This window comes from Bos mutus, chromosome 12 (assembly GCF_027580195.1).
Source record: "Bos mutus isolate GX-2022 chromosome 12, NWIPB_WYAK_1.1, whole genome shotgun sequence".
In the NCBI taxonomy this organism is placed as follows: domain Eukaryota; kingdom Metazoa; phylum Chordata; class Mammalia; order Artiodactyla; family Bovidae; genus Bos; species Bos mutus.
The window spans coordinates 21,289,999-21,302,132 of NC_091628.1; the positions used below are offsets into that span (position 1 = coordinate 21,289,999).

General features: G+C 48.9%; 1 protein-coding gene across 4 annotated transcripts in view; it reads right to left on the minus strand.

The window, feature by feature from the left end:
* The window catches only part of ATP7B (ATPase copper transporting beta), a 74,079-nt gene that overhangs the window by 12,775 nt on the left and 49,170 nt on the right, over positions 1–12,134 (minus strand). For all 4 annotated transcript variants that reach the window (XM_070380356.1, XM_070380354.1, XM_070380355.1 and 1 more), the window contains 8 exons: positions 11,766–11,842; positions 10,869–11,040; positions 9,565–9,798; positions 8,764–8,855; positions 5,457–5,584; positions 5,201–5,355; positions 4,847–4,981; positions 1,317–1,511 (listed from right to left, as the gene is read on the minus strand). In XM_070380356.1, the coding sequence (XP_070236457.1) occupies positions 1,317–1,511; positions 4,847–4,981; positions 5,201–5,355; positions 5,457–5,584; positions 8,764–8,855; positions 9,565–9,798; positions 10,869–11,040; positions 11,766–11,842 (1,188 nt within the window). The remainder of the gene's footprint in view (positions 1–1,316; positions 1,512–4,846; positions 4,982–5,200; positions 5,356–5,456; positions 5,585–8,763; positions 8,856–9,564; positions 9,799–10,868; positions 11,041–11,765; positions 11,843–12,134) is intronic.

Sequence of the window (12,134 nt, forward strand, 5' to 3'; positions counted from 1 at the left end):
GGCCACACTCGGCTACTGTGCTTAGATGGCCCGAGTCCCCCAGTCCTCGGACCCTGGACAAGGTCGGCCCTTGCTGTGCTCAGACTGCATCCTGTAGGCTCGGTTGTCCCTCATTTAGCAAACAACAGACTCCCCTTCTTGTTTCTGACTTCAACACCATTAACGGGTCTTCCCTCAACCATTCTGGCCGGCTTTTATTCCAGCCCCCACTAGGCCACCAGGAGGATCTTCCCAGCCTGTGATCATGCAGGTGCTTGACCTCGCTTCACCCTGTTTTTTGGTTAAAACTGTGGATCCTGTTGCAGGACTAAATAAACCTGCAAGGCTCTTCAAGGCCCCTCTCTCCACCTCCTTCCTCCCTTCATCTCCTGTCAGTCTCTCACTCCATGACTGTCCTCATTTATTTATTCAGAAAATATCTGTGGGGTGATCTCCACGTGTCAGGCTCTGGGCAAGACACTGGGGACACAATGATGGGGAAACAGCCATGGTCTCCCATCCTATGGAGTCTGGGACCGGGCACCCCGACCTCCCGAGTCCCTTCCTTGTGCTGGTCCCATGGCCAGACACCCTTCCAGCGCCGTCAACGGCAGGTCCCAGACCTTCCCTGTCCACCTGTGTCAGCCCCGTCCCATCCAACACTCACACGTCTACGCTCAGGCCTCTCACACTGTCCTCACGCAGCTCACACTCTACACGGCACCTGCAGTTCACCTGCCCCAGGTCTGTCTGTCTCGCTAGACTGTAAAGTCCCTCAGAGCTGGGGCTCAGCCCGGGACCCACACACAGTAAACACTCAATAGATAGCGAAGAAATAAAGGGAGGACGGAAGGCTGGGGTTGCTGGCTGAAGGGAGATTCCTTATAGATACTGCCGCCCGCTTCTCCACCCCAAGGTCCCGGGACCCTCCCCGGAGCCCGACCACCTGGCCGTGAGCCTGGCTCTGCATGTCTGAGCTGCAGGCCCCCTGGCAAGGCCCCCGGGCCCCCGCTGCACTTCCTTCACCTGTAAAATGGACACAACCAGCCCCCGCCTCCGTGCTGTCACAGAGATTATTTATACAGCATTCAGTGCTTTAAGTGTGAACTGCTGCGGTTCCTACGTCATCCCCAGTGAGTCGTGGCTTCTGTTTTACTTAGTCAGCAGGGCTTAACGAGCCCTCTTTCAGGTTTTTCTCATTTTCAAACTCAAATTTGAATATGAAATTTAAACAAGTACTGTCTTCACTAGGACTAATTAAAAAAAAAAAAGTGCGCAGTTGTACAGCTACAAAATCACCCCACCCGAGACCTCGAAGGGAGCACGGGGGAACCGACCTTGTGGGCCATCTCCAGGGGCTTGCCTCCCTTGATGAGGATGCCGTTCTGGGCGGCTACCCCGGTGCCCACCATGACGGCCGTGGGCGTGGCCAGACCCAGCGAGCAGGGGCAGGCGATGCAGAGCACCGTGATGGACGTCTGGAACGCGAACCGCAGGACCACCTCTGCCTGGGAGATACCCTTGCTGGGGACCTGACGAGAGGGAAGAGATGGAGGCAGGGTGGGAGTCAGATGAGACATCACACAGAACTCTGATCACAAAAGAACGTCTCACTCTGTGATGACCTCTATGGGAACAGCATCTAAAGAAGAGTGGATATATGTATGTGTAACCGATTCACTTTGCTGTACAGTAGAACCTAGCACAACATTGTAAATCAACCATCTTCCAATAAAAATTCATTAAAAAAATAAAAAAGAACATCCCAGTGCAGTCGGGGCTCTGAGATGGCTGGATGGTGCTGGGCTCAGGACGCATGCTATTGCATGGTTCACGTTACTGCTCCACATCCCACCTTCCCAACCTGATCTTCAGGGAAAGGCATTATGAGAGGAGAGAATTACACAAAAATCCCCAACAGGGGAAGAACACAGACTCTGGGATTGGACCATGTAGGTCCATGTCACGGCCCTGACGGTGTGTCTAGGCTTCCTCAAAACGGAGATGATAATGCCCATCTCCCAGGTTTTTGTAAGGATTAAATGAGATAATACACAGCCCATGGGGCCACAAGAGTCGGACACGACTTAGCGACTAAACCACCACCACGTATAAATACATATAAATATAAATGTACATAAGGCCACACCTGTCATAGAAAGAGAAGCTTCTGAGAAATCATAACTATTATATTATCATTATTATTATAAAGCTTTAAAACATTATAAATTTCCAGGGAATTGACTCTAAGGTAATAGACACATGGGAACAGATACGAGGGTATTTCTCATAGTGTTTTTTCATAAAGGCAAAAAACTGGGAACAATCAATAGCGGATTGGTTAAATTGTACGTACGGCATGCATAATGGAATATTATGTGGATGTTAAAATGACGATGTACACATATACTTATTCACATGGAAAGATATCGGTAACATTGCTGATAAAAAAACAAGCACAAAATGGCATGTGTTAATTAGTGCAAAATTATCTGCCCATATCTCTACACAGCCCTTCAACAATCCTGCAAAGATGTTCACCAAAGTATAGGGGTTTGGAGCCATCTTTATTTTCTTCTATTTTTCACCACTGTTTCCTTTATAAATCCCAAACCCCCCCCCCCAAAAAAAAATACAGGTCTCCTTCCCAGTTACCTGGCGACACACATTGGTATGATTATCTGCAATCTAACATCTTGAGTGATCTCAGTTTATCTTTCAAAACAGCTAGTGGCTCTGGTGAACACCTGAGAGATGCTGGAGTCACTTAATTACAGTGAAAGGTGTGTTTTCTAAATGGAGGATACAGACCACCATCTCTTCAGCTTCGATCTAGTCTTTGAAAGGCGGGATTCTAAAATAAGATACATTAGTAAGGGTCGTTCAATTTCCACAGAAACAGTTTGATTTAGGTAGAAGGGCATGGTGTTTAACCCATTGTGTGATGCTTTAGAGGTAAAGATGGGTGCTTTTTTAAAGCCAGGGATTCTTGTCAAAATCACACCTCGCATTTTGAGGGAGGTGGGGTGCACTTCTGGAGGGGAACGTGAACCCTGTCCCTACAAACGATGTTCACAGAGCAGAGTAACAACAACGTCTTAAAGGAACATATAGTACCTCCGGTGCCAGCATCCTCCCTGATATCGCAGACAAAAACAAAAGAAGCGAAAGTAAGACAGAAAGGCAGGGATCAGCAGGAAGCCACCCATTCCAACTTGTTCAGGACTGAGTTTCCCACAGCCATGTGCCAACGAGATGCTTTCCCACAAAAGCCAGAATTTCTGGCGGTCACGTACCATAATAACCACTGGTAAGAAGTTCTAGGAATATAGTCTCAGGCTTCTCTTATAAGCACAGAAATCTTCTTAGATGTCAGAAAGTATCTAACTTGGACATCTTTCATTTTAAGCAAGGAAATGTGAGGGACGAAATAACAGCTAAGTGAATGACGTGCACCCAAGAATATATGATATGCCTCTATAGATAAAAATTTTTTAATATTCATTCTGTATTTACAGTTTCTTATTTTATGGCTCTAAGGCAAAATATATATTAGACTGGGCTAAGTCTGAGATATTTTAAAAAATAAGGGAAAGTGTTGTTTCACTCACTGGGCAGTTATCAAATGCTACTCCCAGTGGGCCATCAGCTTTTTCTATCAAGATTTCTCAAACTCAGCACTACTGACATCTGGGGCCAAATAATTCTTCATTGTGGGGGCCTGTCCTGTGCACTGTTGGCTGTTCAGCTGCATTCCTGGCCTCTATTTATTAAATGCCAGTAGCCCCCCTACCTTAGTCATGACAACCAAAAACATCTTCAGACACTGTCAACCAAAATCACCCCTAGTTGGGAATCACACATGTAAATAGTAATTTCCAAAGCAGAAAAAGTTTTTTTTTTTTTTTTTTTTGGCAGCGCCATGCAGCATACGAGACCTCAGTTCCCTGACCAGGGGGCGAACCCATGCCCCCTGCAGTGGAAGCGCTGAGTCTTAACCACTGAACCGCCAGGGAAGTCCTTGAAGCAGAAACTTTTAGTAATTGTTTGAAATTTGATAAAATTGTATTTCCGAAGACAGTATTCTTCTTCCACTTTTTAAACTCAAAAACATATATTCCATTGTTTCATATATAAGGCCTAATAATTATCAAAAAGCTATTAGCATTACTCGGGAAGCTGCAAGGTTAGATTTATATGGACACAGCCAGCCAAAAAGATATTTTTCTGAAAAATGGTTAAAGAATGCTGCTGCTAAGTCACTTCAGTCGTGTCCGACTCTGTGCAGCCCCATGGACTGCAGCCTTCCAGGCTCCTCGATCCATGGGATTTTCCAGGCAAGAGTACTGGAGTGGGGTGCCATTGCCTTCTCTGATGGTTAAAGAATATTATCATGCTATTGAAACTGCACGAAAACTCCGGGAGATGGTAAAGGACAGGGAAGCCTGGCGTGCCGTAGTCCATGGGGTTGCAAAGAGTCAGACACGATTGAGTGACTGAACAACAAAAACAGTAATTGAAATCGTGACTGATGTGACCTATCTTCTACGATGAGTGCTTCATAACCTCAAAAATGGCCAGCAGTGCAAAAATGCAAATGCTTTAAGCATTACAACCGAGAGCCAACGGTGTTTGAAATTATCAGAAGGTAAAAGGTGCCTTTAGTGAATAAAAAAAAACCTGCAGGAGTCGAGTGATTGATTGATTGTCCCACCCTGGCTGAGGTTGCACTGCCAATAAGTGAAGCAAACAAATAAGTTGTAATGGAGAATTAAAGCCCAATGAATCTAAGACATGAAAAAACAGTATTAATGGCAATTGATTATTTAAAACACAACAACCACACTACCCACAGCATTCAACTTACAGGAAAGTATTTCTGAACAACACCAAAATCGATAAAACCGATACCAATCCATACCACCAACGTCACAGTTGAAATGATGATGATAAATGGGACAAAATATCCACTAAACCGGTCAGCCAGTTGCTGAATGGGTGCCTAGGGAAATAAAACACCAAGATCGTGGGAAGTTACAATTTCTGAAGAAATATACCGGCCATGGGTGGACAAGGGCTGGGATTCCTAGCTCCCTCATTAACTATAGTTATTAGTCAATCTCTCTAACTCAATAAAATCTGTCTGATTCTGCGGGACTCTTGGAATAATTTCTAAAAGCAGGGAGCTGAAGTTATACTGCTTTTAAAATTCCTTCAGTACCTTGGACATCTGGGCCTCTTCCACTAGCTTCACAATCTGGGCCAAGGTCGTATCATTGCCCACGTGGGTGGCAGTGACGAGCACAGAGCCATGGGCGTTCATGGACCCGGCAATTACCATGCTTCCGGGCTTCTTGGTGACGGGCATGGCCTCTCCTAGAGGTGGGGAGGAGACCAACGTCACATGAGGAGCCCGATCAGTGTCCCCAGGGCCCAGGCAGGGCACTGACACCCACCCAAAGGGACCAAGTCCACACCTGTGATGAGGGACTCGTCGGCCATGGTGTTGCCTTCTAGGACTTTCCCGTCCACGGGAAACTTGCCCCCGGGGACCACCTTGATGATGTCACCTCGTTGCACCAGCTCCATGGGCACCTGCTCCTCCCTGCAACAGAACCCGCTCAGGTTACACTCGGGGTCGCGCGGGAAGCCTGCCCCCCTGGCATGTCACCCAGGTTGGGTTCTTGACACTCCGCCAGCTTTACTCCAAGCAGTGGTCATCACTTTATCTATTGTGTCCAGACTGAGTCAATACTGTGCAGCTGCTGAGTGCCAGGCACTGTCCTAGAGCTGGGGAGACAGCTGTGAGAAGGACAGCCAAGTCCCAACCCTTATGAAGTCAATTCTGTGGAGCAAACAGACTAGCAAGATAGTTGCAAGACTTCAACAAGTGCTATGCTGACAGCGAGCTGACTGCAGGGCTGTTTTCTGTGGTGGAGGAGGAGGAGGGAAGGGGACAGGCCTCATCTGAAGATGACATTCCAGCTGGATGACAAGAGGACCCAACTTACAAGGAAAGAAAAGTCAAGGGGGAGGGACTTCCCTGGTGGTCCAGTGGCTAAGACTCCACCCTCCCAATGCAGGGGGGCTGGGTTCGATCCCCGGTCAGGGAACTAGATCCCACATACTGCAACTAAGAGTTCACATGCTGCAACTTTAGATCCTGTGTGCAGCAACTAAGGCCTGGTAAAGAAAACAAAATTTAGGAGAAAAAGAACAGCTAACGCAAAGCCCTATGGAGGGATGGAAGGGGCCTTGGAGAAACAGGAAGGCTGCAGGCAGCACTAGACGGGTTTAAGTGAAACAGACAGAACCTGGACCACGTTGGGTCTTGCAGACCAAAGTGTGGGCTTTGGATGTAAGGTTTTTAGTGGGAAAGTGACACTGATTCACATTTTCAAGTCACGTCTCTGGCTGCTGCATGAGAACGGGCTGTAGGGGCAACAACAGAAGCTGAGAGAGGAGTCAGGCTGTGGCAGCCTCTCAAGTGAAAGATGCCTGGGCTGAAGGTGGGGGGGAGAGAGACCCAGGAGCTTTGGGGGCACAAGGTGTTAGAAGGACGTGCGGATGCGCTGGACGCCTAAGAAAAGCAAGCATGAGCTCTTAGTTTCAGGTTGAGCAGCTGGGTGGATGAGAAGGCGTTTAATGAGACGGAGATGCCTATGAGAAAGCAGCTACAGGAGGAGGGGAACAGGAAAGGAGAGGAGATGAGGTCTCTGGTCTCACACGGTAAGCCAGAGATGCTTGCCTGACTTCCACACAGATGTGGCCAGTCCGAAGAGTTGAGTTCAGTCCAGTCGCTCATTCGTGTCTGACTCTTTGCGACCCCATGGACTGCAGCATGCCAGGCCTCCCTGTCCATCACCAACTCTGGGAGCTTACTCAAACTCATGTCCGCTGAGTCAGAGAATAGGGGTGAGGAACTGGATTTGAGCTGAGATTAGAGGTCAAACCCGGAAGCTGTCAAAATACAGACAGAATCCAAAGTCTGAAATGGTAAGAGCTTCCCCAGGAGCATGGCTGGAAGAGAGACCTCAGCCCTGGGACACCCCATCTTAAGAGGCTGAGCAGGCGGAAGCGCGCACAGGAGGGGGCACCCACCCCACGGCATTGAATATGCGGATGTTGTGGCTGTTGACGCAACTATGTATAAAATTCATCACGCCCTACACTTGGGATTGGTGTTCTTCAGTGAAGGTAAGCGACAGCTTAATAGAAAAAGAAAAAGACAAAGTTTTAAAGGGACAGAAAGAAGGGGAAATGCTGACGAGAGGCTGACATGAGCATTAAATGAGACCAACGGTGGGATTTGGTTCATGGACATGATTTGATGTCTCTGGCAAAAGCGATTTCAGAAACCGGTGGAGGAACAAGGCAGGCTGGAGGGGGCTGAGAGACTGCAAGATGAGGAAACCAGACAGGAGCTGGAGGCGGCCTGCACAAGAAGTGCTGCGCCTCCCTGAAGCCAGAAGCGAGGCCACAGGCTAAAGGGGACGGTGGCGGGACCAGAGCGGTTTCTGGGATGCCAAGAAGGTCAAGAAATAACCATTAAAATGAGGCTGACCGCAGATATACAGAAGCCTTATTCTGTAAAAATGCCCAAGTTATGAAATATGATTTAAGAGTCAGTTTGTGTGTGTGTGTGCTTAGCTGCTCAGTCATGTCTGACTCTTGGTAACCCCATGGACTGTAGCCCGCCAGGCTCCTCCATCCAAGGAATTCTGGAAGAATACTGGAGCTGCTTACCATTTCCTCCTCCAGGGGATCTTGCAGGCCCAGGGATCGAACCCGCATCTCCTGCACTGGCAAACAGATTCTTTACCACTGTGCCACCAGGGGAGCCTGAGAGTCAGTATATGTAACTGTAAAGAACATGGGCTCTGGAACTAACAGTGTAGGTTCTGTCCTAATTCCTCTACTTAACACCTGTGTGACCCTGGGCCAGTTGCTTAGCCTCCCTGAACCTCAGTGTCCACATCTGTACAATAAAAGTACTAGGAGTTCCTTCCTCATAAGGCCTTTTTTTTTCCTCTTTTGGTTAAACACCAACATGTTAGTATAGCATCTGGCAAATAGTAAATGCTATTTAAGTCCCAGCAATAATGACAATAATCATTACTGTTTTTAATATCTGCCAACCTTATACATAGGGCTCCCCAGGTGGTGCTACTGATAAAGAACCTGTCTACCAATGCAGGAGATGTAAGAGACACAGGTTCGATCCCTGGTTTGATCCCTGGGTTGGAAAGATCCCCTGGAGGAGGGCATGGCAACCCACTCCAGTATTCTTGCCTGGAGAACCCCATGGACAGAGGGGCTTGGTGGGCTATAGTCCATAGGGTCACAAAGAGTCAGACACGACTGAAGTGACTTAGCAGTTAACCTTCTAAAGAAGAAAGACACTTCTCCCATTTTTATTCTTGGGCTAGTTGAACTCCTACCTCAGTATCAAGTCAAACTCATATCTCTCAGCCTGTCTAAATCCTCCAAATCTTGCGAGGCAGACCCAGCTCATGCACCACGCTCTGGGAAGCTCTGTTTGACCACCACTAGCCTTCTCCTAAGTTCCAGACAGACTGCCTGTACCTCTCACTTGGCGTCTAGCACGCATACACCCCCTTGAACCCTCGCTTATCTTAGTATGTAAACGCTCTGCCTGAAGTGGACTTACAGGAGGGATCTTTCTGTCGTGGCTGTGCGGCCCTCACAAGGTCCTGTACACCATGGGTGTACAGCACACACGCTGATATAAATTGATGAGGGACTTCTGACAGTGATGATTACCTGATGATCACGTTGTCTTCACCAAGGGTCACGACGGTGGCTTCCGTGGCTTGCAGAGACATGAGTTTGGCAAGCGCTTCTGAGGTTTTGCTCTAAGAAACAACCAGAATGTGAAGTATGAGCGAGAGTAAGCCGACCTGTGCAAACCCAGGCCATCACTCACAAGGCTGGTGTTAGAGAAGACCCTGCAAGGAAAGGCGCTCCCTTGACACAGCCCCTCCGCACATCTGCAGGCTTTCAGGATGGGTGTCACCCACTGCCCAGGGACAGAGAGCTGTGCTGCCACCACCCTGAGCGTACAGGGCCACCAAGTCCTGCGAATTACATTTCAGGTGGAAGAAACAATACCCATCTGCCCACCGACCATTTACTTTTAGGTTCACTCCGATTTTTTTAGGGCCCGAGTTCCATTCTTTTATAGGACACACTGACATCTGGAACAATGGTGGTAAGAACGGCATGACCCTGAGGTGGGAATGTGGATATCTAATCCAGGAAGCCACACGCTCGGTTATTTACCAAGAGACGATGCGACCTCTGACCCGAAAGCCAGGGTTCTTTCCACTGCATGCGGCGCCTGAACAAAGGCTTTTAATAATTAACCAGATTAGCTGGGATTTTAGAAGTAGCGACTGGTTTGGAGATTAGCGGCTGGGGTACCTAATTATATGTAGGTTTCATGTTTCTTCGAGTCGTGGCCTTGACGGCGTATCATGAGTAATTCTAACCACGGTGTTCAGATGAACTGAGGTTTGTGCTGCTGAGGAAAGAGCTCTGCCTTTAATCTGAGGCTGCAGTTACCTTCACCACGTGTTCCAGCCACCGCCCCAGGGCAATGAAGACGAAGAGCATGGGGGGCGTGTCAAAGAAGGTCACGGGGCTCCTCTCGGCCTTCTCGGCCACGGCCACCACCAGGATGACGAGGGAGTAGACATAGGCGACGCTCGTGGCCAGCACGATGAGCACGTCCATGTTGGCCATCCCGTGTCTCAGAGATTTGTAGGCCTGGACATAGAAGTACCAGCCGCCGAGGAACTGGAAGGTGGTGGGGGAGAGCGACAGTCATGTGGGGCCCCTCGGGACTGCAAATACTCTGGGCTCACCCACGACGCGGACATCCCTTTGCCCTCTGTAACTGACATGTATGAAATGTACTTCCTCACGCAGAGGACTTCTGGCCACAGGAGTGGATGCTCATGGGAGACCTTTAAGACCCAGAGGACTCGACCACGTAAATGTCCATGGATGGTGAAGACGGTGAAAGAGATCACAGTGCGTGCATACTGGGCACAGTGCTATGCGGTCCCTTCTGAAGAGACTGCTGATGGGAGAGACGTACACAGTGCGTGGCTGAGTGACAAAGCCAGTTATAGATCAGTGGGTCTAGTATAAGTCTATTTCAGCTGGAAAAAAAGGCCTATGTCTGTAGTAGTGAATACATACACACATGGACATATATGCATGTAAATATGTATTTTTCCTATACAGACGAGGATCTGGGGAAAAAAACAAATCCAGCTTACAAATACTTGCCTCCAGACAGTCCTAATTCATACGAATTAATTCTAATATTCTAGTACTAAGCCTAATATTAAGTCAGGAGTTTTATTTTATATTCCAAATGGAAGGCACGTCTCCACCAGAAACACAGCTAGTTCCTGGATGTGGTCCCCAAGGAAGACAAAACACAAGGGCTGTGCCTTTTAAATTATGATTCCCCGGGACTGCATCTCGGTCATTCAAGACAAGATATAGAAGAGCAGCAAGAGCTCCAGGGCGGTCCAGCTGCCACTTCTGACGGCGAATTCAGTGGGAAAAAAGCAAATGCGCTACCCTGGATCACCAAGCCTTGCCTCGAAAGGGCTGCTGTCCCGGGGGAGTTTGGTCACCTGTGAACTGCCCATGAAGCCAGGTCCTTTCTCGTTCCCCATGTCAGGCCCTTAGTGTCAGCCATAAGATAGAAACAGTCAGCAACGGGCTGGGTGGTGGGGAAACAGGCAATGAAGAGGCCCTTGGCTCAACCGACAGCATGCTAAGCGGACAGCACCTGCCAGCCACACGCAGGCATGCCGGGCGGGTGTGCCTCCCGCCAGCCCGATACGCACCTGGACAAAGGTGCACAAGATAAAGAAGATGAGATTCAGGATGGATAGTCCTGGGATGACGTTATGGTCCAGGACCGTCAACTGGGGCTCATGGCTGGGTATCAACATATAGATCATTAAACCCATGACGGGGATGCCAAACACCAGGCTGCACAGGAAAGAGTTCTTCCACCTGGAAAGCAACGCAGCAACACGGACACGTCAGGCTCCGCCTGCCCCCTGGCTTCCAGGCTGGTCCCCCCCCGAGGACTCGGTTTGAGACTTGCCTCTGCCCCATGTCTGGGACAGGCCACCAAGGGCTACAATGAGAGCAGCGCTCGCTCCCTACATTCGCCATCTGAGGGGACATCAAAGGTCTAAACCTCCCTGCACGGATGCTCCAGGGATGTTTAGATGTAGCCGTGGCCTGCTCGTGGCAGAAGTGGTACCTCCAATCTACAGGCGAGGCAACCAAGGCCCAGAAAAAGCTGAGCGTTCAGCCCCAAAGAGGCTGACCATCCTCAGACTATGGCCGCTACTGTTCTTTCTTTAAAACTCACACATTAAGTGCTATCCAATCTGTTAGCCATCAGCCATAGGTAGCTATTTAAATTAAAATTAAAGTGAAGTGGAATTAAAAATGTATTTGCTGAGTCACAGTGGCTGCATTTCATACTGGGCAATGCAGACATACAGCGTTTCTGTCATAGCAGAAGGTACTGTGGGACAGTATTGTTGTAAAGGGTTAACGTTATGAGGTAAAGGCGATTAATTCAGCAGAAGGTGCTGTAGGAGGTGGCGGTGGGATGAGGGGGCAGCTTGAGGGGGCCACAGGGACCCCGATTAGCACAGAATCAGGCAGGGGAGGTACAGGGAGAACTGGCCCCATAGGCAGAGCTACAGTTCTGGTCTACCTACTGCTTTATTTCCACCTTGTGGTCCAAGTGATGAGCATTGGGGATCCTCTGGGCCAGGGACGCACGAAAGCCAATTTCCTTGTTATCAAAAGGAGGAAACAAGAAAGAAGGCACTTGGTTAAAACAGGCACCAGGAGAAAGCACTTTACATCTTTGGAAATGAGGTTAACCTACAACTGCCTCTGAGGACTCATGACTTCTGTCCCCACATCGCCCTACAGATGCTGCCCACAGGGATGCCTGCTCCTTCTGTCGGCAAAGGCAACGGATGCTGGGAGGTGACTGAGCCTACCCAGAGCTGACGGATGCCGAGTTACAAGCTTGGGATTCGTGAGTGAAAGACTCCCCAGTATCAGTTGGGGAGTTGGTC